This window comes from Amphiura filiformis, chromosome 6 (assembly GCF_039555335.1).
Source record: "Amphiura filiformis chromosome 6, Afil_fr2py, whole genome shotgun sequence".
NCBI lineage: Eukaryota > Metazoa > Echinodermata > Ophiuroidea > Amphilepidida > Amphiuridae > Amphiura > Amphiura filiformis.
The window spans coordinates 25,263,953-25,291,842 of NC_092633.1; the positions used below are offsets into that span (position 1 = coordinate 25,263,953).

The 27,890-nt window shown below is 35.5% G+C and overlaps 1 protein-coding gene across 3 annotated transcripts in view; it reads left to right on the forward strand.

Moving 5' to 3' along the window:
- LOC140155181 (thioredoxin domain-containing protein 3 homolog) overlaps positions 1-27,890 on the forward strand; it is a 42,156-nt gene that overhangs the window by 10,029 nt on the left and 4,237 nt on the right. For 2 of the 3 annotated variants that reach the window (XM_072177914.1, XM_072177915.1), the window contains exons 3-20: positions 329-432; positions 1,556-1,744; positions 3,173-3,269; positions 6,491-6,573; positions 6,973-7,065; positions 7,825-7,979; positions 8,626-8,700; positions 9,133-9,251; positions 10,002-10,146; positions 11,387-11,494; positions 12,437-12,588; positions 13,629-13,773; positions 14,396-14,634; positions 15,503-15,535; positions 17,043-17,096; positions 17,701-17,742; positions 26,183-26,380; positions 26,759-26,836. In XM_072177914.1, the coding sequence (XP_072034015.1) occupies positions 329-432; positions 1,556-1,744; positions 3,173-3,269; positions 6,491-6,573; positions 6,973-7,065; positions 7,825-7,979; positions 8,626-8,700; positions 9,133-9,251; positions 10,002-10,146; positions 11,387-11,494; positions 12,437-12,588; positions 13,629-13,773; positions 14,396-14,634; positions 15,503-15,535; positions 17,043-17,096; positions 17,701-17,742; positions 26,183-26,380; positions 26,759-26,836 (2,109 nt within the window). The remainder of the gene's footprint in view (positions 1-328; positions 433-1,555; positions 1,745-3,172; positions 3,270-6,490; positions 6,574-6,972; positions 7,066-7,824; positions 7,980-8,625; positions 8,701-9,132; positions 9,252-10,001; positions 10,147-11,386; positions 11,495-12,436; positions 12,589-13,628; positions 13,774-14,395; positions 14,635-15,502; positions 15,536-17,042; positions 17,097-17,700; positions 17,743-26,182; positions 26,381-26,758; positions 26,837-27,890) is intronic. The other variant, XM_072177916.1, reaches the window with a different exon arrangement.

Sequence of the window (27,890 nt, forward strand, 5' to 3'; positions counted from 1 at the left end):
AGTAATTCCTCCTGTTTTAGTGAACGCTCCCATTTACTCACCTAGCGGGGACCCGCGCGTAGCGCGGGTGTCCCGCTAGTTTTTAATAACATGCACTTTTTCTTGAAAAAGATTTGGGGTATCTGTACCAAAGTGAACAGATAAACCTCTCTTATTTTCTGATGATTTTAACACAGTTTCAAGTTGACAGGGTAGGGTATTAGCTTAATAACGAGATATTTAATATTCCTTCATAATATTCTGGATTTGCTTGGAGCAGAGCTGGTGTTTTAATTCTGAAAGACTTGTATCCTTTCATATCTTCTTTTTTGTTTACAATATTCTGTAGTTGTGGATATTTACCAGAAGTGGTGTGGCCCATGCAAGGCTGTAGTGAGCTTGTTCAGACGATTAAAGAATGAAGTTGGCGATGATCTTCTCAAGTTTGCAGTTGTAAGTATACAAATTCATCTTGCGAGCGAAACTGAATACATGGAGCGATGAATAAGTTACCTATCACAAACCAGTTATACTAACTCACGACCGACAGCCATCCGTAATCCTCATGGCTCTGGATGAAGCTAGCTTTCCATTGCGTTGCGAGTGGCGGGAGACACCATCTTTAAAATCCACAGACCCGGATGTACACGCTGAGCACACTGGAATTCGCCAATGCACTAAGATATTTTAAACACAAAATTTGCAGGAAAAACCAAATTAGCAACCAATAACGCCAGTGTTTTTCTGATCTAGGATGTTAAATAGACCAGCTGGTGAACTTAAAGTGCCGGGAGCTGGGCCCAAAAGGTGAAATTTTGGCCCAATTTCTGCAGCGATGTTTCATACAGAACTCACTCTCCGACGACGCATGCGCAACCACATCTCTTTCTCTTAAGTCACATATAGCATACACATATGCAGGTGTTGTTCTCATGAGAGCTCTCTATCGAGTTTGGTGAGCAGCAGTCTCTTATTGCATCTGTCACACTCATGCCAGTGAACATCTTGATATCATCTGGCCAGCATGCTGTAATCTAGGCCTGCTAAGAATACGCGATTTTGGAGGCCAAAAACGCACCCGATTTTCCAAAAATGCAAAAATCCACGATTTCCGCCAAAAAACGCAATTTTTTTTTTTTTTTTTTTTTTTGCGGATTTGGAGAGTCCCTGGACCTAACATCAAGTGCTACCATCATTAAAAAAAATTTGAAATTTTTTTTTTTTTTAATTAAGAAAATTAAAAAAATTAAAAAATTGCCTTTTTAAAAAAATATTTAGCAGATTTAGAGAGTCCCTTTAGAGAGTGAAGTACTGCAATCATTTGTGGTTGATTTTAAAAAATTTGGAAAAAAGTTACCAAAAAATTACAAGTTTGTATCCAAATGGGACCGATTTGTAACAAAAAAATTGCGTATTCTTAGCAGCCGTACTGTAATCTCATAGCAAATCAAAATCAATCTGCATGGAACCAATCCGAGGAACCATGTGGCTGTCATGAAAGTGGGAGAGATTGATAGTAATCCATAAAATGAACCCTTACACCTTTATTCACAAGAATTTTGTTTCACCAATGCAGGCTGAATGTGACGGCATTGAGGCACTAGAGAAGTACAGAGGGCATTGTGAGCCATGTTTTCTCTTCTTTTCCGGGGGACAGTTGGTGGAGGTTGTACGTGGAGCTAGAGGACCTGTCTTAGCCAAAGCAATTGCAGAACAATTAGCTGCTGAGCATAGAGTCCAAGATGAGGGAGCAGAAAGGAAAGTGGTAAGTGTAATACCAAGAAGCTGTTATAGATGGATAAGCACTTGGTTCAAAAATTTTTTGTTTGGCCTATGCAAACATCCTGAAACTTGGAATATGATTACAGTATTGGGTGTATTTAGGTGACATGGGTTTAAAACAAATGACCAAAATGGAAGTAGGAAAAGTTATTTGCCCTACGATGGCCTTTGAATGACTACTTGTGAGGAAAGATATGCCCAGAACCTATTTGCCCACCCAAATTACACAAGCACTTCATAGTCATCTGAGTGAAAGCACAAATGTTGTTCTATTAACCCTAACCCTCCTGAATACTACAAAATACTACTCTATATATGCGCTGTTCGTGCATGCATCCCACGTGGTGTGATGACGCAATCGCCCTAAGTGATATATAGGCACGGTTTTGCTGGCCAGCGAAGCCCAAGACCCGTGGCAAAGTGTCGCCGACCGAGTGCTTGGCGTGCAAGGGTCTCAGGTTCGAATCCCACCCAGAGCAAACAACTTCTTTCCTTCTTTTCTCTCTTTATTCTTTCCTTCTTTCCCTTCCCGTCGCTAAAAAGCCCCTAGGCGGTTAGGGTTAGGTTACCACTATCGAAACTCAGTATAGGCTTCCTTAACCCTAACCTCCTGAATACTACAAAATACTACTCTATATATGCGCTTGTTCGTGCATGCATCCCACGTGGTGTGATGACACAAACAAAAAAAGTGATATATAGGCACGGTTTCGCTGGCCAGCCAAGCCCAAGACCTGTGGCAAAGTGTCGCCGACCGAGTGCTTGGCATGCGAGGGGACCCGGGTTCGAATCCCACCCAGAGCAAACAACTTCTTTCCTTCTTTTCTCTTTATTCTTTCCTTCTTTCCCTTCCTGTCCGCCAAAAAGCCCCTAGGCGGTTAGGGTTAAGCAATATAATGAGGCATGTGAGGATACAGGTAGCCATGTTTTGATTCCTTCTGTGGAAGCTGAATTAACCCCAAAGGTACAATGGAAAGTTAAGACGAATTCATCTTGCTGGTTAGGGGTTACACAAAACATATTGTTGTCCGATAGAGGGATGATCTCACAGTTTTCATTATGTTTCTTCTACTTTATAATGACCATTGATATTGTTTATGTACATATAAAAGTCTACCTCAACCATGCCTTCCCAATATGTGTGCAGCATTTGGTGTCCAGTTAGGTTTTTGAAATATATTTTGACATTACTGTGTGCAATGAATTTACAGCAGCCTTCCATTATTTTCCCTCCCCCACCCCATATAGCATGTTATCATCCAAATATTAGTGCAACTAATATCATTGATATACTCTCTGCAAGATATATTATTTTTAAACTCTGGTAGTGAGCCCTTTAATTCTAGATAACTGATGTGCATTTATTTAAAGAAACTAATTGGTGTCGAATTAATATCAATCTCTTCCACAGATCAAGGATCCCATGCTGGCACAGCTTGAGGATAAAGACAAAGAAATTGCAGAGGCAGAGGATGAAGAAAAACGCAAGGCCGAGGAAGAGGCTAGGAGTAAGTCCAATCCAAAATCCAATTCCAAATAGCTTCATTTATATTAACAATCTCTTATTAACAATCATATTTGCTGTGTTCATCACTTCAAATGTAATTATCACCCTAATTGAGTTGTGTGATTGCAAAAAAAAAGGTATTTAAAAACTGGGACCCCTTAAAATGTGTTTCAGGCCATTGACATTTTAGGAGTACAGTCTATGAACAATTTTTTAGGCTAGTGCCAACTCTGAATAGTGCCATTTACACCTGGTTGAATCAGAATCTAGAATGTTGTGATATTGCAATGTTCATTCTTTCAAGCTCCAAGGCCTTCAGGATTATTATGAGCTTGCCTGCTTTCACAGGAATGTGATCCCGGAAGGGGGCACTCAAATGTATGTGCAGCCATCAAGGGTCCCTTTTTCAGGCTCTCCGGCAGTTCCTTAAGACCCACATGTGGATCATGCTCCAGTTCTTTGAGCCTCAAACTCTGACAATTGTAGCTCTTTAGCCGAAATTTGGATAATTTTGGAATATTTTTAGCTCCAAAGCCTATAATTTGGCCCAATTTTAGTTCACAAGACCCTATCAAAAATGTTGAAATTTTAGTTCATCAAGCCCCTATTTGTCCAAAATCAGTTCTTAGTTCCTAAAGTTTGGTGCTCCGCGCCGCACACCCCTACCAAAATTTCAGTTGAGTGCCTCCCGGGGGTCACATACCTTATTTTTTATCATTATCAAATGCTAACAGTTGTAACATTTCATTTTCTTACCTCATTTGATAAAGTGGATAATGAAACTGCTAAAAACATGAGAAATCCTTTCTACATGCCTACTTATGGCAGTGGTGAGAACCATTTCACTCACATTCAAACTTTCTTCAGTGTTGTCTTGTTCTATAAAGTGTGTGTAAAACATGGTTCTGATATTGTCAAATTGTTATTTTATTCAAATGTAATCCTTATTTAATTGGTTTCATTTCAATAATACACTATTTTTTGCTCACCCGGAATGTTTTCACTAGATCTACTGGTGTCTTCAACGGTTGTGGTACTGTGATAATGCACTGTCTACAGAGCAAAAAATAGTGTAGTGTTGAAGTCAAAACTCTTTGATTAATTTTTTATACCATTACATATGAATATCTACTTGCACAATTCTTTGCTATTGTCTTTTTTTTTCTTCCTCCAATTAAACTGCGGTGCTCTGCAGATTAGTGATGCAAATGGCATAATTTGATTTGTTGTTTCTCAATATGCTGCACATGAGAATATGACCCTTTTTATTTGACCCAAATCCAGTCGTGTCACTGCTCAGTTTTAATTTATAGGAGCTTGCTCCTTAATTTAACATAGTGATATATATTATCACAAAATATTGATGTGCCCATTATTTGCATAGATGTGTGCATACTTTGAAATAAATTACTGTCCCATAAAATAAAAACCTGTCAAGTTTCAGTTGGTGCACCTCCTGCCTCCTATACTGTTTGTCACCTCAAGATTGTTAGTGATATCTAAATGCATATCTGTATGTGAGAGGGTGTTAAAATTATGCCGCCTTTACCCACAAGCATACTATGTGATTTCGAGAACTGCACACATATTTTAAGGCTACGCAACCGAAAACACACAACTGATGTCACTCCCAATCTCGTGGTGACAGGCATGTCTTGTCTCCTTCTGACCTACTGATGAAATGGTGGCTCAAAGAGATGTAATATGTACTATACCATTCAGAAATTACTTCAGTGGTGTTTGTCTGCTCTGTCTGATTATCGCATAATTAGTCACGCGTTGCTATACACAGCTTGACTAGCGAATGACGTGCCGGTGTGATGATGACGTGATTCAATTAGCTAATCAGAACCACACTTCCGTATACGCCATAAACTGCGCCAAATTGGCAGACCGCTGAAGTTCTCTGCATAAAACTATAGATGTAGACCATTAACCCATTCTGTCACTGAACAGAGCTACCAATTCCTCAGTAGGTAAGGGGCAATCGCTTAAATGTATTACTCTGAAATTTTTTCTGCCAACTTTGAGATTTCAACACTTTTATTTTCTTAATCACTTTGTACTCTTTGCACTTGTTATCTTATGTATCTCATTATTTTCTCATCATCATGTAACTGCACACAACCTTCAATCCTCATCTATTGCTGTGAACCTTCATCACCCTTCAACCTGTTACCTTTGACCCTGTAACCTTTGACCTTAGCTGAAGAGCTTCATTTGACTGGTGCTGCAGATTGTACTGTGAGGCCAGTTAGTGAGAACACTGTTAGGGATATGATGGGTCATTATCAACAAGGACAAGGTACAATACTTTGTTACATATTGGGTTGATTTGAACTTGTTGCACATAATATTATAACCTGTATATATAGTGAGCCAATCTGTCTCATGGATTTGGGCATATCTTGCCTAGGCTATCACTATCAATTCTTCACTGTGCAATGATGTCTTTCAACTCAAAGGAAACACGAGTATAGCATGTTCACAATGTGAATTAAGTTAAAATTCATATTACTAGTACTTGGTCTGTCACAAAATTATGTTGACTATTTCATTGTTGTAATTGTTTTATACTGCTTAAAATGCATTTTCAGTCTGGTTACAGATGTCCACAAAGCTTGACATCATGCATCATCTGATACCATAATAATTGCATGACTCATATTGTTTGGATATTTCCATTTAGGGCATGAGTGCAAGAATATCTTTGAAAATTGAATATATGCTTTATTTAAAAAGCTTTCTTTGTGCAGCACATTGTAAAACATTGGTTTCCTTTCTTGCATTTCTCCTGTAACCCATTCCCAGATGTTACTTTGACATTTGCTTAGACATAGGGCTATTCCAGTTGAAAGCCACATACCCTGTATGGAAGACATGACCTGAATCTTTCACATAGAGGGTGTAGATTTCAAATGAAGTCACCCATGCAGGTAATCCCATTTGAAATTCACACTCCCTGTGTGTGAGATTGAGGTCATGTCTTCCATTGGGGGTGGATGGATTTCAACTGGAATAGCCCAGTTAATTGCTTGATATTACATCAAAGTTGGTTCATTGCAAGATGCAAATGATAGTTATTGTTTGTCTCTAAACTTTCTTGCACCCTGGTGTTATAGCTCTGCTGCTGTATTATTTTCCATGCCCCTTTCCCTGATAAATAGATGGAAATTAATGTGGCAACTGGTTTAACTAATTGTGTTATTTTCTCTTTAACAGAGCCTGTACCTAAAGAGGTCACTGTTGTACTCATCAAACCAGACGCTGTCAAAGAAGGAAAAGTTGACGAAATCAAACAAAAGGTAATAAAGATATTATGTGTGATAAACCTAAACCTGGCAGCTGAGACACTCAATGGGAGATAATTATTGGTTTATTAATTTTTAACAGGGGTATATGAACTAAAATTCCGTACTTTTTGGTATGAGAAAAGTAAGCACTTTTGAAAGTTTCGGAAGAAACACCCAGGTGAAAATTCAGGTATGGAAAAATAAACTCTTCTGTAAAAATATATACCCCTGGTTTACAGTCAGCTTAAGAGGAAAACGTTTTGTTCTAAACATCTGTGATCATCAGAGTAGGATATAAAATTTACACAACCATTTTTGAAATCATGAAATAAATATTGTAAGGAAACGGAAAACACTCCAGTAAAACAAGACATTTTAATACTTGTCTAATTGCCATGAATGATTATTTAGATCCAAGAAAGTGGCTTTGATATTCTTACTGAGGAAGAGAGGATATTGAGTGAAGATGAAGCTAAAGACTTCTACAAGGATCAAGAGGGAGAGGTAAGATTGTATAAATTAATTTGATTTCTTCTCATTTCAAACAAAATGATATACAATGTTATGGTTGAATTACAGTTTTGAATGTAAAGGTATATCCTCTACCAGTCTAATCACTTGAAAATGTGTGTACAGTACTTTATCCCTGACAACTCTTGTCACTTCAACCTATGTTTCAATTAAAACATGCCTTAGGATGAATTTTATAAAGAGTTACAATTCATCGTAAGTCCTGTCATCCCAAACCCATATTCTAATTAAATGCTTCCATAGGATTATGATCGGTTTAGACTTATGATGGTTAAAGGACTTATGATGCACCGTAAAAGTTATAATATGATCAGCTCGTAATAGGCAAGAATTAAATGGGTTTTTTTTACTGTGTGAGCCAATAAAGTCCCAACTTGCGTAAATCCACAAAAGCATCCAACGGTCATGCAATACACAAAGCGCAGTTTGCTTAGGTGCTGCACCCAACTTTGTGTACGACATTCTATATCAATCCATAATATTACAAGTCCTGCATATTTATGAGCTGATTAGAGTATAATGAAATTGCTCCTTGAAACCAAAGTTGCAAGGAGTTTATCAGAATTATATGCTGGAACACTTCCTGAAGACAACATAACACAACTACAATATTTTCATACATTATAAATGAATCTGTTTACTAACATTGCATACAGTTGAAATTGGTTTTAATAAAGAGTTTTGATTACTCATGGCTATTATGTAACGACATACTTTATCATTTCTGTTCAGGAGCACTATGAATCCCTAGTACAGTTTATGTCAGGAGGACCCAGTCATGTGATGGTACTTACCAAAGGAGACACAGGAGAGGGAGTTGTACATGAGATACGAGCTCTGATTGGACCTAAAGATATAGAGGTAGCCAAGGAGGAAGCACCAGACAGGTCAGTGAGTCATTATTGCATATGCCAAATTTAAATGATTGAACCATGCAATCTGAATATGAAGTGTTTTATTGTGAGTGAACTGAGGAGTGATCATCCTTCATTTGCGGTGCATGCAACCACAAGGTCTCTCCAGGCACAGCGATCTTTGGCAAGTGCGGTTATCTGTTCTGCTTGAATCATGCCTTCATCGTACCCTAACACATGCTGGATATAGGTTAAATAGGAGGTGTATGGGCGTCCAGGTCTCCTTTTGCTATGAGGTGGTATGTAGAGAGCATACCAATTCTATCAGGCTCTTCCTCAGGTAGACAAAGGATGTACCCTACAAATCTCAGCTGGCAATTCCATACACAATTGATAAGAAGAGGCTCAGTGTTGATCATGTCATATACAGGGTGTTTCAAAATATACAGTTTGAAAAATGCCACTAGATCCAAAAGTATGAGGTATTTGGTCAAAATACTTCAGTTGATAGTTGAATCAACATTTTGTCCTCCCACAACTGTAAAATGACTGTGACCATTAATAAGGACTCAGTTGCTATTTGTGTGAGCTGTATAAAAATGCAGTTGCAAAACAAAAAAATTTGAATAACAAGATGAATGAAAATCATTGATGTTGTAATTTATTTGTTTCTTTGTAGCTTGAGAGCTCTTTATGGAACAGACAAAACTATGAATGCATTACACGGAGCTGATTCTGGGGAAAGGGCTGCAAGGTTAGTATTATAAAATCTTTTTTTTTTCCTGTAATTGAGACCAGTGGTGTATTGTAACTGAGATCGGCCAGTAAGGTAGATGGGCAACCAATAAACATTTCCTGCCGTGCCACATGTTACCCTAGCTACATTGCTTCTCACACAAGTTGTCATTATTGCTTAAAGTTCACCATTCCTAAATAAGCCCATATGTGATGGTCAAAATTAGTTACAAATAAGATAAACTTCAACATACTACTAACCTCCTATTGTCACTAAATAGAAATAAGATCATGTTCGAGATCCAGTTCTCAAAAAATGGCAAAAAAACTTCCTCCGTCACATGGTCATCTAAAAGCATAATCTGTTGAAAAATATGATGTTAGCAGTAATAGTGTTATAAGTTGAACTTTTTATCTTGTTTCTAACTGATTGTGTTTTGTTTTCTTTCAGAGAATTATCATTCTTCTTCCCCGAGTTTGTTGCACCAATTGTACCAGGAACAGGGCCACCTCCAAAGGTTCAAAAGACTTTGGCATTGATCAGACCTGAGGCACTTAAAGAACACAAAGGTAAGCTTCATAAACACTTAGCTGGGTGTAGTCAGAAATGCGAATGAAAGCTATAATGTATCAGTTAAGCCATTAACAACTATTCATCATTTCATTCATTTTCTACTTTGCCTTGTGGAGAAACTTCCCATAGTAAAACACCTGTTATGTATGATCTCCCCATTTGTCTTCTTTTAACTAGTCAGGAGTGTCCTCCAAAATGGTTACTAAGCCCCAACTGTTGGATGCACTCAATTATAGCAACATGTATATTCCCTGACCTATATATGTGATGATAAAGTCGCTGGGTAATGTTTGTACATTCCATTGCTTCAGACCTAATTTGTTCTGTGTTTATGAATGTATGTTTGTTCTGATTTATTGTCAAAAGTATGTTGTTAGGGTCCCAGATTACATGTTAATTGGTTTACAAATTACCATTTCTAGGATGTTGATGTATATTATGAATCAACCAGTCGTAGAATCTGAAGGTAAATTATGAATGCACTGGACTCCCCTTTCAAATTTTCATCCAATCTCATTGGACTTCATCTGGCAACTGCAATTAAAACTGCAAATGAGATTGGATGAAAATGTGCAAAATTTTGAAAGGTCAATCCAGTATTTTATTTATAATTTACCTTCTAATCATTTGCACCTAATTTCTGCAGAGTGATAGATTTATGCAGATCTTATTCTCTCTCAGTGTAACATTCCATATATGTTTATCTTACTATCACATCTCATTGTTTTCATGTCCATATTGTAAAGATTCCATCCTTCAGAAGATTCAAGAAGCTGGTTTTGAAGTTTGCTTACAAAAAGAAGTGCAATTAACAGAAGAACAGGCCAAAGAATTCTACAAAGAACAAGAAGGAACACCACATTTTGAGGACCTCATCAGAGAAATGACAGTGTAGGTTTTTATACAGGTTTAATGATTTGCATAAGTTATAGCTTGGTTGTTAATGAATCATCTTTGGGAAATTTCAAGTTTTAATAAAAAGCAAAGCCAATGATGGTAAAAGAAACTCATACAGCCTCAAACTGGACCTCAAAAATATAGTCAAATCAGTATAATCATGGCATGGTGTTAGTTTGTCATTAAATTTCCAAAAGGTTTTAGCCTAAAAATATTTCTACAGATAACACACATAATACAGATTTTGTATGTATTAGTATGCAAGTATGCAACATGGTGCAAACCTACTCAGAGAAGGTATAATTTTGGCATGTCAACGATCTGAAATGATTCTAACAGTCTGGATAGCAGCTACCATGTACAACACAAGAAACCACAAATTAATAAATAAACAGATTGGAATTTTCCATGCCTGTGCCCTCGAAGCGTACTCGAATTCAGTTGACGCCTGTACAGCGTTCAGACCTGGCGACATTGCATGAATTTTATTTTGTGTATGCTCACGCTATTTGCACTATTTTTTAGTTCGCTCACACGGTACCTGACTTAGTGTTGATCCCCATGGCAACATGCCATGTTTCCACAGTATGCAGGAAACATTCTTGGTAGAAACGTGCTTATGGTAAAATTATATATCAGTGCCTGGTATAGCTAGAATATATATTTAATCTTTATAGGGCAATAACTTCATACTAAGCGATGTTACATTGCTGAAATTAAAACAGTATAGAATGCCTTAGCATTGCTCTCTATATGACTGCTTTATATGACTGCTATGTTTTATATTATATTGGGATTTTACAACCCCTTTACACCTACTGTGTAGGTTTGGTTGTTATTTTCACCATCATTACTCATTGATTTATAATTGAAAGCTTAGCTCTTGTGATAATAAGTTTAATATACCTAACCCACAAGGCATATGTCTTGCTATTGTATTTATTATTATTCTAAAATTTTGTTTATCATAATTATTTAATATACTAACTTTTGTAAAGGGTGCCACAACAACACGCTCTGCTCAGTGGCATCCTCATCATTTTCACCATATTATACGATGTTTGTAAAAGCTTTTTATATTGTAATTATTGAATGGATGGAATTTGATGAAATAAAACTGAACTGAACTGAACTGCAATGTGGAGTCACCTTATCAAGTGGTACACATATCATGCCATTGGTTGAGGTCAGGAGTATTTTGTGAACTAGACTTTTATTTTATTTTCATTTACAGTGGTCCTGTATTAGCATTAGGTCTTGCCAAAGAAGAAGCTGTTCAAGGTTGGAGGAAAATGCTGGGACCAAAGGAAATTGAAGTAGCAAAAACAGACGCACCAGATAGGTAAATATGCAGCAGGTTTCTGCGTGTTTTTGTATGACATTCATGTGTGTGGGGTGTGTGCACATATACCTGCAACCGAAAACACACTCAAAACTTTTTTGCTATTAAACCATGCATGGACCTATCTGCAAACAAGGACAGTCCATGGTTTGTGGAGGTCTGCAGTAGGTCGCAATTGCATGCCAAATGCATTTTAGAGATACGTCCGCTATTGTGCAGTAATGTTCAACCTCGGTAGGCATATTCCGAACTGTGAATCATACTCAGTTATACACATTTAAGATCTGCTATTTGGGTCCTCGGTTTGCTGATTATACATTTTTCAGCCATTCCCGGTTTGATAGCAATACACAATGTCCACAGTTGCTGACAGGCATAGGTAGGGATGTGTGTGTTTGAAAACACTGGCAAATGAGGACACACACACATGAGAATATGTTTGTAGTGGATACTCAAAATACCTGCAGGCATTCATGGTTGCTGGACAGTGTTACTTAATCGAAACAGCATAAAAATACATTATAAACAAGGTACAACTGCGAGTGGAGGTGTAAAGGCCTTGCCAAAAAAATGGATGTGAAAATGTAAGGGTCTACAGTAAGGCAAATAAAACTCACATGTGTGTCCACAATTGGATTGTGAAAACTCCAAGTGGTACTTGCTGTCCTTGTGTGCCAGTGTTTATGTCTAGGGGTATGTGTGAGTGTTTGTGATGCTTGTACATGCCATGGGTGTGTGAATGGAAGATCTACAATAATTGTACATGACTTGTATGACCTTGCATGTCATTGGTATAATAAATGAATTCATCACATGTGGTGTTGAACATTAAATATGGATATTTTGAGTTACCATTCCAAACTTGTTTCTATGGATGTTTTCATCCATACCAAAGGACATCATTATCATTTTGGTTTTGCTATATTCTTTAATCTTCCACAGTATGAGAGCACAATTTAGTCTTCCTGACTCATCAATAAATGCATTGCATGGTAGTGACAATCCAGAGAATGCAGAAAAAGAACTTGGTTATTTCTTCCCTGTAGAGCACACACTAGCTGTCATTAAACCAGATGCTGTAGCAGAACACAAAGGTAGGTAATGGTGCTAAAGCTAAGTGACTAGAAACATTGATTAATAAGTTGAGCAGAACAATGTTAACTTCTTGCTTGATTAAGTAGCTGAAAGGTTACACAAGTATGAAGCACTGTTTTGGTGCCTCCCCAATAGACTTGTGATTAGATATCGGAAACATTACCATTTTTGAAAAAAAAAATTTGTGTCATGTAGCACATGTTTTGTGCCAATACAAAAGTGGAATCTTAATTCAGTATCGAAGTTACGTAATGTTACTATGTCAAAGGGATCACGCTCTTGAGTAATGAACCATAATCGAAATGATCACCACACAAAGTATATGGCACTCGAAGGCATACCAAAATAGTGTGATCCGGTAAATGTTACTATGTCAAAGGGATCACGCTCTTGAGTACTGAACCATAATCGAAATGATCACCACACAAAGTATATGACACTTGGAGGCATACCAAAATACTGTGATTCGGTAACCAAGAAAATTACGTAACCACTTCGATGCTGAATTGGCAAATTGAACCATGAAATATCAGTACCTCCGTTGGTTTGTGTTTGTTTGTTTTGACAAACAAGTAATAAAAGGATAATTTAGTTTGTTTAGTCCATGTTGGTGGAGAGTATTAAGTATAGCTACCATTTTTCTAGATTTCTGTAAAGTGACATTGCATGCTTGTGACAGGTGTATGATTTATCATTGGTCAATTTCATTCCATTGCCTGAGACGTTAAGAATGCGGCACAAACATACCCAGTTGGTATCAAGCTCTATCGACTTATTGACATGCACTTCGGATGTCCCATAAGTTCTCCAAGGTATAGAGATTTGGACTTTTTGAAGGCCAATCTAGCCTCTATGCCCACTTGATCCTGACGACTAGTCAGTAGCATGCAACATTAGTTGTAAATAATAATGGAGGTCACACAACATACTGAAGGAAGCATGAAATGAAAGAAGCTAGTATGCCGATACTTTTTGTGCACAGTGTATTTAAAGCTATTTCATAGTACCTCATATTTCTTACTTTTTCTTTCTCATACAGATGTAATTATCGAAAGAATAAAAGAAGCAGGCTTCAACATAGCATGTCAGAAAGAATATGATTTACCTAGGGATCTTGCTAGTCAACTCTACAAAGAACACGAAGGCACAGAATTCTATGACAACTTATTAGACCACATGAGCAGGTATGGTTAAAAGTAACATCAAATAAGTTCAATAATTTCTTTTTCAAATCCAGATTCTACTCATGGTTAGACAATTTCATCACACAGATGGGCGACTTACTCGGTAATGTGATGAATCTCCTGTTTTCCTGCAAAAATCCTCATATTCCCTAATCACAATTGATATGACAAGGGAATATGTTCTCTAAATCTTTAATGTGATCCGCTGTTAAGAACTGAGCACGTGAGGATTGAGAGTTAAACGAGAAAGATCTGGGTGATAAAACTGTCTAACCTTGAGAAGAACTTGGGTGATAAAACTTACTGTGAGTATAATTTGCCATCATAATTAATGAACTAATTTGGATAGTCTATAATAGTCACAGACTACTACAGACCATGTATCAACAGTCTCTGTGTATTGTAATCTGGAAATGTAATCTGTAATCTGGAAATGTTAATGCGGGCTGTAATGTGTGCTATTGAATTGCACTGGGTAAGAAGTTTAGGAATTGAGGTGTTCTATAAAGCGCACTTTGACAGGCGATATAAGGTATTTGATCACACTCGCGCGCAATCCCTTATGTTATAAGCAAACAAAATTACATAACATCCATTTTATTTCATACTTGCTTCATCTCAGTGGTCCATCCACAGTAATGGTGTTATCAAGAGAGGATGCTATCTCAGGTTGGAGAACAATCATGGGTCCAACAGACCCAGAAGTTGCCAAGGAACAGGCACCAGAATCATTACGAGCTCTGCTGGGCAAAGATGTCTTACAGAATGCCATCCATGGTAGCTCAACAGCGGAGAGTGCACAGGAGAAGATTAAACACCTATTCCCAGAAGTGGAGATCAAGGAGGATGGACAGTTGATAGGTAAGTGACTTTTATCAGTACTAATAGAAGTATAGGCCTGGGGTCCATTTTACTAAACTTTTAACCCTTCATAACTCAAGTAATCATTCGTAAAGTTACGAGTACATAATATTAGACGTAACTTTATGAAGGGTACCGTTAGTAAGTAAACAAGCTTAGTGAAATGCAACTTATGACTCGTTGTAAGTTACGAATGATTTTGACACTTCCAAAGCTTCGTAAAGTTGAGTGAAATGGACCTCTGATAACCTTGTCATCAAGGATTAGATAACCTTGTGGTTTTACTGACTTACATTTGTTCAAGCTTAATTTTAGATTCTTAGAAGTGATGGAAATCACTATTTTTATGCTAAAATTGTCCAAAATGAGGTGAACTTTGGTCTAAACAGGTGTAAAGGAAGATTTACATCTTAAACTTTGATCAATTTCATCATAGAATGTTGAGTTGGGGTGGGGGGACTTGTCTCACCTGGTCAGCACACCATTGTTGAACAATCATATGACATACTAAAAACCAAAGAGTTGACCTGACATGCAGGCAGGCAGATAAATAGCACTTGAGATCGTTTCAACTGAGTGGACAACAACAATGGAGCTGCCCACCCAGATGAAAAGAATTTCACTTGCTATTTACCTCCCTGCATGCAGGCGTATTCAGGTCTTCCTGGTATACATTAAACATGGAGTACAAAGTAATTTTGTGTCTGTTTACATGACAATGATCTTTAATACTACAGGTAATCTCTCTATTCAGTTTTGAGGCACTCTGCATTATGTACATTGCTTTGTTATGTTTAATATATACATGTATGTTGCATATTATTTTGGATATATTTCATGTGTAAACCCTGTATAATTTAACACATAGGCCCGGGGACTGATGCGAAAGCTGGTGGAAATGGTATGTAAAGTAGGAATCTGTGGTTTAACAAAATGTTCGTCTTGCATGAGCATGAAAGCAATTTTATGCCAAATGAAATGATTTCTTGAGAAAACTTTTTTGCTTTCCTGAAATATGTAGGGAAACCAATCTTTGCTTAATTAACTGCATAAAAGCTATTGCTAATTAACACATATTTACATAGAGTAAAGTGAAACATTTTTGCTGCCAGTTGTTTCTGTGGCACCAATTTTTTCATTTGAATAATACAAATGAAGACTTTCTTCAATATTTGTATTTCCGTTTTTTTAAGATAGGGATTTATAACTTCTGGTAGCTCTTAATCAAGTTTGATTTTGTTCTGCTATCATTGATGGCAGAACAAAGGGATGGCCAAAAAAGTGCATCAAGGTGGCCCAGGAAATGTGACTTACTGTAATAAGGTCAGGGAAAAATCAAGTGATCAGCCTGCCATCCTACACCATTCAAATTTCAAATTGGTTCAAATCCTCAAACTCTTCCTCTCAAAATGGTTTTTTTTCCTTAATTAGTGTTACCAGATAATCCCTTCAAAATAATCCTACCAACTAATTATCAGCCCTTGACTATAATAGTGCCCTAACAGGAAATTCTCTATTGCTTTGTATGGCTACTTCGACTATGCCTGCAATTTCTTGAAATATTATCAATAACTTTCTAAGACAATGACTGGTGCTTATTCTGCAGTTCAGGGCTAACTAACATACCATTTTACATTCTTTGTTGTTGCTCTTTTGCTTCTTTTTTACCACTTTCCTGTTTAGTGTTAAAGCAAATACATGTTAAATGTTTCTAAGCTTTTGGCTTTAATTGATTAATTTGTTTGTTTGTAGCAATGCCTGCCTTGTCTATTTTTTAGTTCAAATGATTGTAATATTTTCCACATCAATTCAATATTCACTATATTTTTACAAGAGCCTAATTGCAATGTTAGAAATAACATTAAGTGTTCCATTTACATCTAAAATAGGATATCCTAAGCAGAAATAGAGATATAAAACAATCCAACATTAATTGTGACAGGCAAAGGCTATTAACTCTGCTGTTGGGAGATAATAATAATAATAATAATGTGAATTTCTAATGCGCACATCTCCACCAAATCAATGGCGCTCAAAGCGAGATGAAAGATTTCAAATTAGAATGGAATATGATTTGGCAATTATTTACTAGTTAATGACAGAGGAGAAAAAGAACCATGCATCACATGCTAGTAACATTTTAAACATTTTACAATGTAAACATAACATGCGTATTTAATAGGCAGAAAAGCCCAGAGTAAAAAAAAAATCCCGGACAGGGACTTGTAAATGACTGAATCAAGCAAGTTATTGGAAGTACCCCAAGGTGGTTTTGAAGGGGGGAAAGAAAATTATGTAGAAGTATATTAACAGAGAAATCCATTTGCTTAAAGAGTAAACTGCAAAATTAAGTTATTTATAGATTATAGAATACATTGTAATATATCGATTTATGATTATTTTACCAGTTCATGGAGCAGAGGGAGAAGAGCAAACCCAAGATGGTGAAGCAAAGCCAGAAGGTGGGACTTAGTTTAATTAAAAAAGAGTAAAGGTCAAATTGTGGATACAACTTGTGGTTCTTCAGCAAATGTTTTAATGGAACTAATAAACCAACAAAAAAAACTGCATGTCCCAAATTCTTTGGCTTTGGCTGATTGAAATACATCATGACATATTGATAGGATGGTGTGACCCAGCTCTTTTTAGGCGATACCAGCTGCAAATGGATAATAACAGGACCTATTGAAATACAGTGTGTTATATACAGCATGGCACATTTAAGGTGTTTATTTTGTGTCTAGAATAGTATTTATGAGAAAAAAGAAGGAACAACACTACTACATTTTGTGGGATAGCCTTTTATGCCAGGAGTTCAACAGCGAACCCGCTGAAAACTTACTAATTGTTACTACATTTTACACATATTTACCAACCTTGGGTAGTACTAGGTAACAAATTATTTGCTTGGAAGTATGAACTATTTTCACTCAATACTCCTGATTTTATCAAGTAAAATGTCTATAAAGTATAGTTTACTTTCTAGAGAAATTATTTTGTTCATCATCCTCAGCATTATATACATATGTACAGATCCTTTATGTATCATGTTTTTTTGTTTTACAGGAGAAACAGAGAAAACAGAAGAGCAGGGTCAAGATGAAGCAGGTGAGTCTTTATATGGCAGCTTTAAACCATCCTATGTTATTTTGCATCAGTTTAGAATAGCTGCCTCAAGGGCTGTAGTATATATTAAATTTGTAATATTGGTTTTGTTGGAAGAGAACCAGGGATTTAGGCAGAATACAAGAACATGGTAGTTGTATCGATGCTGTCATATTGCTACAGTAAACTGAGCTGAGACCAAAATGGTTAATTTAGTTTTTCAGGATAGACTGAACAGTGTTCTGCTCAAACTACTAGCAGTTACCAAGTCGGGTCAATTTTTCAAAATTAATGCAGTCTATCGCACACGACATATACAGATAGTATTACAAGCTGGTAGGGGGTTTTCATCAACAAATATTTGTAGACATTACAGCTGATAACTATTTTTATTTACAAACAGCAGCATGGAGTACTTTTGCAAAGAACAGTAACTTATGTATTTGTATCATTTTAGGGGTTTTAATAGCTGGCTTACATTTTTAAAAGATAAGACAATATGTGATGACTTTGCCTTTATTTCCCATGCATATCATACAATTGAAATTATTACTAATCTTATGGTAAAATTATATAACAATTTTACTAAATTACAATTTTACTAAATATATTTCTTTTCACAATTGTTGTATTTAACTGCTTCATCACTGTCCATCGGCTCCATCTCCAATCCACTCTCAATAAAGCAAAACAAGAAAGCAAAATAAGAAATGACGATTCTGATTCATCCAATCATGAGAAAGATCAAGCTCAAAATGATGCAGCAGAAACAGATGATAAGAAAGAGGATGATGCCGAAAATGAGTATTCAGATGACTATGACGATGATGAGGATGATGATGGTGATGAGGAGGAGGAGAAAGATGAAGACTCGAAAGAAGAGAATGACAACAGTGATGGAGAGAAAGAAGAAAAAGAGGAAAAAACACACAAGAAAAAGAAGGAACCTGACACCAGATCTATCACAAGCAGAGATAGCAGAAGATCTGTTCTAAGTAGAGCCTCCCAGAAGTCTGCACAAAGTACCACCAGTAAGACATCAAAGAAAGGGAAAACTAGTGGTGACGGTGATAATACAAGTGTGACTAGAAGTGTGGATGATATTAAAAAGCAAGCCAGGAAAACAGATGATCGGAAGTCAAGTAAAAGTGGAAGTGATAACCAGTCCAATTCAAGTCGGCAGGATGTAAGGCCAGTAACAAGCAGAGGATCTAGGAGAAAGTCAGAGACAGCATCTGTTAAAAGCAGAGATTCTAGAAAATCTATTGAAGCCAAGGATGACACGAAAGTGCAAAAAGAAAGCAATGATACTGCATCAGTTAAGAGTAGAGATTCAAGGAGGTCAGCTTCAAAGCAAGATGGTGATAAAAGATCAGTATCAAGTAATGATTCTAAGAAAGCAGGAATGAGGAAAGATTCAGTGACAAGCAGAGTCTCTCAGAAATCTGTAACAAGCAGAATTTCTCAGAAATCAGCGACAAGCCGTATCTCACAGAAATCGGCAACAAGCAGAATTTCTCAGAAATCAGTGACAAGTAGAGCTTCTCAGAAATCAGCTAACAACAAAGATGAGAAAATACCGCAGCAAAAGGACAAATCTAAAGATTCAGATGACAGGAGATCAGTGAAAAGTACGGATGACAAAGGACAGAGTAAGAAGGATGGAGAGAAAAAAGATGCAAAATCAGTCAAAGTGAAAAAGGGCAAAGAGGAGGATCATGAGGATGAGGAAGACCAGGAAGAGGATGGAGATGAGGAGGACAGTGATGAGGATGGCAACGAGGAGGAGCAGGATGATGACAATGATGATGATGAATCAGGTAGTGCTGTCATAACAGCATGTGTGTATTGATGTTGTCATCTCCTATAGATGTGAAGATTACTAGTGTTTGTAATATAAGTTGGTGTTTAGGTGTAGCTGTTGGTAGAATTGATTTGTAAACAAGCATTGGTGTATTTAGAATACATCTGTCATCGTTGGAAAAGTGCTAATTTCATGTTCATCTTGGAACTCTCACGGGTAGCAACAAGAGGGTATTTGTGCAATAATACATGTTCGCATCCGAGTCCTATGCTATGTACGCTACGTGTACGCGGTGGGAAAGTTCTATGATGAACACAAATTAACTATTTTTCCTATATTTGCTATTGTCTGTTAAATTTGTATATCTTTGATTATTTGTATCTTTGATTTATTTAGAAATACCGTCCGTGCATTGTATTGCATAAAATAATTCCTCTTATATTTATATTTTCTTTTAAGGTATCTTTAGATTTTGCTGATGTAATGACTGTACTTGCTTGACTTTTTCCCACCCATTCTTAAATTATTTTGATGTATTTGAATAACTTATCCCATTTCATAAGTCTGTGTAGTTCATAAAAAGTGGTATGGTTGTTGATCTGTAATGCTGCTGTAAAGTGAGATTTCGGGTGATGTTGATCAATTTCAGGTAACTTTGTGTCCATGTCCATATGTGAATAGAATTTTATTTATTTTATTTTTTATTGTTTTATTTTACAGTATTCTTGCCATTTTTTATTATTTGTATTTACTCATGGATATTTTAGTTTAGTATTTTAGTATTATCATTTGTGACACAATCTGGTCTAACCAGATCAAAACCTTGAAATTGTAAAATTAAATAGGGAGCAAAAAACAGTAATTTTTACATAAGAAAATTTGGCATATTATGGTGTTGATAACAATAACCAATTTTTCAAATACATTTTTTGGCTCGGTAGGGTCAGATTGTGTCATATTTGCGAATATTATCCATTCAAATATTGATCACCAGAATTTCTGACAAAAATGGTTTAATATACAGTAACATCCAAAATGTAGGTTAGAAATGAAATATTTTCCTTGGTTGTGTACACTTCGTGAATCTTTTTAGATCCACCTGTTCTGTTGCTGTTCTAACTCCAATAGCTGCTATGTGTTAAACATGTACAGCTGCTATGTGTTAAAAGTAGAAAATTAATTTGCTTTCTTGCTATGTGTTAAATATGTATTCATTCATTCATTTCATTCATTCATTTTTTTTTCACTCATCAAATAGCAAATATACATAGGATACATACAAAATCATAATACAAGTGAGAGTGAAGGAATCACAGGAAAGGCCAAGAAGAGGCCTGAAAGTCTGTGATCCTTGATTGGTTAATTCATCATTAGACATGGCAGCAGATTGTCATTTCAATGAAGAAGCAACAGTAAGCTGTCATATCTTGATATGAATTAACCTAAATACATGAAAAATAACAGTAAACAATAGTAAATAAGAAAATGCACAACAATAAGTAATATAAAATATAAATATCCAATGTGGTCACATAAATCAGATACAATAGGAATTAACAGTAACTTTGCATGAGATGTTTTTAAATACATGGCGGAATTGATTAATCGATGATGAACTTTTAATACTGTTATCAACATTATTCCATAACTTAGTAGCTGCATATTTAATAGATTTTTCACAGAAAGCTCTTTTGATAAATGGAAGCCTCAGACGATCTTTATATCTGGTATTCAAGTCATGGATCTTAGACTGTTTTACAAATAAATCATCAAAAACACTCGGTAAAAGTCCATTATCATGTTTGTACATAAATAAACCAAGTTCAAATGTATACATATCCCTGACACTTAAAGTATTATACCTAATCAGTAAGGGATTTGTGCTACTTCTATAATCACTTGCACTTATAATACGAAGTGCCCTCTTTTGAATTTTAAAAGATCATTTATGTATGATGAACATTGAACATGCACATCCCCAAGCTAAGATACCATAATTGATATACGGTAATATCAAAGAGCAATACAATGTATATAACGCCTCATGTGGGAGGAAGTTTTTTAATTTATTAATGATACCGACATTTCTTGAACATGTTTTTACAATATTATCAATATGTTCTTTCCAAGTGATATTCTGGTCAATTTGTAGACCTAGAAACTTAGTGCTTGGCACTTTTTCAAGCGGTGTTCTTGAGTGCCTGTCAGAGTCAAGAAACAATTGCAAATTGTACTCAGGTTTTGTGTTCTTCTTGGTACCGAGTAACATATAATTCGTTTTTTAGCATTGACAGATAATTTATTTACCTGGAACCATCTATTCACATTAATAAGCTCTTTGTTGAAGACCTCCTCAATAACATTAAACTGATTGTGAGAGTAAAATAAATTGGTGTCATCAGCAAATGAAATCACATCAAGTGACTCAGTAATTAAGTGAATATCGTTAACATATATAATGAAAAGCAGTGGACCCAGTATTGAACCTTGAGGCACACCGCAAGTAAGATTTTGCTGTTGAGATGGAACACCATTATAATAAACATATTGTTTTCTATTACTTAAATAATCTTCAAACCATCTGTGTGTAATACCTCTAAAACCATAGTGATAGAGTTTATCAAGCAATATTGTATGGTCTATAGTATCAAATGCTTTTGATAAATCTAAAAACACACCTGCTGTAAAATTGTCATTGTCAACAGCTTCAGTAATTTTGTTAACCAAGTCAATCACTGCCATATATGTGCTGTGGTTTTTTCTAAAACCATACTGACGCTTTATATAAAATGCGATGGTGATCTAAATATGACATGCATCTGTTAAATACAAGCCGTTCCAGAATCTTTGAGAAAATTGGTAAAACAGATACTGGGCGATAATTTGAAAACAAATCATTATCATCCTTCTTATACAGTGGAATTACCTTCACTACTTTAAAACTGTCAGGTATTTTACCAGTACAAATAGACTCGTTAAAAATTATCTGAAGTGGTTTTACTATCATTGGAGCAACTTTTTTTATTATAAATGAACCAAGTCCATCATACCCTGGACTTTTGTTGAGTCCAATCCATTGATTATTTTTAGGATTTCGTGCTCAGTGATAGGTGTAAAAACATGCTGTTGTTATGACTGATCTTACTCTTTGACAGATAATGCGAATAATCAATACCTGGAATACATTCAATTGATGAAGCCAAATTTGGACCTATGTTAACAAAGTAATTATTGAAGCCATTTGCAATGTCATTTGGATCTGTGTATACTTTATCATTATCACGAAATTTGGTGGTGAAGTTTTTTATTCAGAATTATTGTAAAGTAAATTTTTTTGGCTTTCCTGAGGAGTGAGTTTAATTTATTTCTGTATATTTTATGCCGATCTTGCTTGGCAGTCGTACGATGTTTCAAAAAAGATTTATACAATTTATTTTTATGGTTAATTGATTTTAAGAGTCCTTTTGTTATCCATGGAGAATGTGGTTCTTGATTATTTTTACGATTAATTTTTTTATTAGGTACGCATTCATCATACAAGTCATTGAATTTAGATATGAAATTAGTATACATTGTATCCACGTCTTCAGTTAGAACGTCATTCCAATTAACTAATGAAAGTCTTTTTAATAACAAATTTATATTATCATCCGTAACTTGTCTTTTATATTCAGTTTGAGTTTTACTAGGTGTGGCATTATTTCCATCTATTTTTATATTAGTGTTAGTAAAAATGGGAAAATGATCACTGATATCTACTACAAAGATTCCAGATTGGTGATTGGCACAACAATTATTCGTAATAATATTGTCAATAATAGTTGCAGATGTTCTGGTAATACGAATGTCGGTTTATCAATTGTTGGGTAAAAACCATAAGAATAGATTGTACTCAAGTAATCACTAATATGTTTATTGCTCTTTTCTTTAAGCAAATCAATATTATAATCACCCAAGAGATAGCTGATTTTGTTCTCGGCTGAGCTGAGTTTGTTTAGAACATAATCAAACTCAGAGTTAAAAAGCTCAATACTATTTCCTGATGTTGGTGGTCTATAGATTACTCCCACAATGATGTTCTTACTCTTTTCATTGTCAATTTCAACAAAGAATGATTCAAATGATGATGAATGAATTTCATTTAAATCAGATCTGATCTTATATTTGATATCATTACTCACATACATATCTACACCTCCTTTGCGCATACCTTCTCTGTTTTTATAAACAAATTGATAACCAGGAAGCTTATAGTATTCAGGTGGGGTACATTTAAAGTATGTTTCAGTCACAGCAATTATTGAGAAACGATGTTTACATACTTGCAATAGTGATTTCAATTCATCAAAATTTTTGTTCATGCTATTGATGTTCAACTGGAACATTGATAAACCATTATTAACCAAGTTGTTATTTACATTTGTGTTAAAGCTGTCAGATGTAAAGTACTTACAAACATAATCTATATCACAACTAGCCGCATTAAAATCATCATCTTGACGAAGTGGATTAAAGCAGAGGTGATCAAAACTATTAGTGATATCAATATCCACTTGATCATGTTCACCAATTGAATCAAAGCCTTGAATAGCATTATTGAAGTCATCATCATTATTGAAATGATTGAATGGGAAGCTTGCTCGAATGATACGCTTCCTACAATTCCAATTATTTGAAGCAAAGCCTTGGCTACCACTTCTTATACATACATCATGCGCAAAGCAGTTACATATTATACAAGAAAAACTCACATCAGTTATATTAACACAGTTGGAACAAATAATACAAGAATTGTGTGCACTTGTCATAAGGAAAAAAAATATACAGATACTATTGTTTCACCAAAAATGTTAAAAAAAAAAAAAAAAACACCAATCAATATTAAAGTACAACAAAAAGTAAATTTTGTGGAGACATCTTTTTTGTCTCCGACAAGCAAATTATAATTTAAACAATAATAATTAACCAAGAATGAATTAAAACGGTATGGTAACTCAATATGGGTATAGTAAGTATCAGGAAATTAAATAAGTAACAACAAAATTTAAAAAAAAGATAAACAGAGAGCAATAGAATTTGTATTGTACATGTTTAACACATAGCAGCTATTGGAGTTACCGAGGTTTTAACAGAAGTAGCTTAGATTTTGCTTAATTCTGCAAATTATAACTACAGTCTGTCCACAAAATAAAGTACAAACCAAATATGTGGCATCGCGTAAGAGCGTGGTGCCCTCGGCAAGTACAAATCGTCAGCAGTAGGCGCGCCAAAGAAGCATTGTGCTGAAATAGTTATTCTCATACCTCCAGTTTCTGAGGTCTATTTACTTTGTACTTCTACTATGGACAGACTAGAGGTACTTTGAAAAATGATATGAGAGGAAAAATGTAATCAATTTTACTATTGAAATTTTTGTCAGATGAAGCTGATGAATCGGATGAGGAAAATGATGATGAAAGTAAGTCATGAATGTTGAATGTCTTTATTATTCATACATTCATGTTCTGTTGCTATCATGGTCTTGTGTTATTCACGTATGTATGTGTGACATGCTGTCAAAATCAATCAGAACTGAAATTGAATGATAATTTGGAGTAAAGGTTTTTTTTAGAAGACAGCATTCAATGGTCCTCATTATTAGGAATCATAGCTGTCAGATGTGTTATATTAATCGTTTTGTATACCTCATCAAGTTCAGATTGATTTTAGTACAATTTTATCACATTTGTATTCTCCATAGCATCTAAAATACTTCAGAATTTGATACTTGTTTGTTTTTTTCTTTCAGTTTATGATAAGTGAATGTATGTTCAAGTAATTCATCAGAGTTGACTCTTTTTTATCTGATATTGTGAAACATCCAAGTCTCTTTTTCATTTTTCTTCCCAAACAAGGAAATTTCCATAATAGTTTGTACTCATCAAGCTCTTACCAACTTCTGATAAATTAATTTCATATTGAACAGGGTAGTGTAGAGATTGGTTTAGGTGAAATTTTGAGCCAATTTCACAAAGCAAAATGTGTTGTTCACCAACTTGTTCACTTAAGATGAAGGGATTGGTGAATGACATGCTTTTATACTGTGCTTTGCCTCATGTTCAGTAGTAGGTTGGTGCATATTTTGCTGGTCGCAGTACCAAATCGCACACTTAAAGTTAATCATGCAAAGCATACATGCATGCATACAAGGGCAGTATGTTAGCATGCTTGCAGCGCAATCATGAAAAAGCATTGACGTCACAACTGTACTTGAGGTGAAACACATTATAGCTTCAGAGTTCATCGAAAAATGATGGGAGGTCACAGTCCATTGAAAAGATATGAAGGCTCAGAGATTACTTGAATGGATGGGTAACAATTCTAAAGCGGCATGTATTGAACAAAGTTAGGATACTTTTAAGTTTGAGATGTTAAAACATCTCTCAAACATTATTTATAGTTATAAATACATTGTTTCTGTTTTGCAAGTGGAACCCATTTTATTAACCAAATATTTAATATCCATGAAGTGCTTTTGTTAAAGAGCAAAAATCCAGACAGTCAGAAAAGGTAACTATTTGCCGAAAGGATCACCTGTTCTGCTGTCTTGTGATAAATGTTGAATTATGAAACCTGAATGTGCCCATACAAATCCTTCAGATGAAACAGATGATAATGATGCAACTCAAGATGAAGGAGAAGAAGGAACAGATGGTGAGAAAGAAGGAGAGGAGGAAGAGGAGGAGGAAGAAAATACCAAGGATACAGAGGGTGAACAGGAAACAGAGAATGACGAGGACCAAGATGAAAATGACAATACAGAAGATGATAATGGTGATGGTGAAAGTGATGTGGAGGGTGAGCTCTTATAAACTGCTGGACTTCCTTGTTCCCTTACAATTTGGAAAAAAAACGAAGTTCTTGCATAAAGACAATAATTTTAAAAATATTTGGAATGTCTTAGCTCTTACAATTTTACGAACCAAAATCTAGTGATACTTTACCGGAAAATTATAAATCCAGTAATTTATTACTGTAAAAATCTTTAACAAAAAAAATCAATTGATCATACTGTTAATGTAAAAAGTAATTAATTTCTATAGCTTTAGGCATTTTCATAGGTGATTGGTAAAATGTATAAATCCAAACAATAAATTTGTTATAAAATGAGCAGTATCCACAAGACCCTCCACATCACCAGTTTGTAGTCAGATTTTTATTTTCTGTGATCAACAGAGAAAGAGCAGGAGGATAGTGATAAGGAATCTTCAGAAGAAGACAACCAAGATGATTCAAAAACTGATTCAACAGAGGGTGAGGATACTGCTTTGTAATGCAGTATATATCCTATCACACATAGCTACCTGCCATATATCCATGTACACATAATAGCATCCCACAAAACTCATAAATGCCATGATTCTCGTAGTTAAAAAGCAAAAGGGACATTCATTGGGATGTCATAAACATTGGGTTATTCCAGTTGAAATCCATACAGCCTATATATATGGAAGACATGATCTTAATCTTCCACACAGGTAGTGTGAATTTCAAATTGGGTACCTGATTAGGGATTCCATTTGAAATATACACCCCCTGTGTAGGAGATTATGGTCATGTCTTCTATAGGGGGTGTATGGATTTCAACTAGAATAACCCAGTACCATGGTAACATTGAACCTGTGATCATCACATTTAGCATTTTTTAAGTTATTGACAAATTAATCCACATACAAATCAATTCACTCCAACCTAAAACATTTCTAAACAATCATCTAGTTTACAATAGGGTTCAATGTGACTTTGGTAACATTTGTGGCATTCCACAGAATTACCAAAAAAATGAATATGTGCATTTTAAACAGTAATCTGTCTATGTGCAAGCAACCCTTATATTAGGTGGGTGAACCAGGGAAGGAAATTCTCAAAATTGAAGAGAGACTATCCTTCCTTGAAAGAAGATAATTAAAGATGAAAAGGGAAGATGGAGACAAAACAATTTGAAGCTTTCCAGGAATATGGAAAGACCTCTAAACATTCCCAATGCGGTATCACTATAGTCCATTTCACATAACAGTGTATCATAACGCTATTTACGTAAGGGATACATGGTGATGTGAAACCGACAATGACTTCATCTTCACTTGCCAAGCCACCTCATATCCCATGGAGAAATCTCTATGTAAAGAAACATGCTGTAGTTGTTACTTGTAGTTTTAGTTAGCATTAGCAATATCTATTGTATATATTTCCCCTGTAGCTTGTAAAACCCATGTAAAAGTTACTGGCAAAATATATAAGTTACCAGCAAAATATGTCTATAGAAATACAGTATTGCCACTGCATCCAATGTGCAAAGTATTGCTAT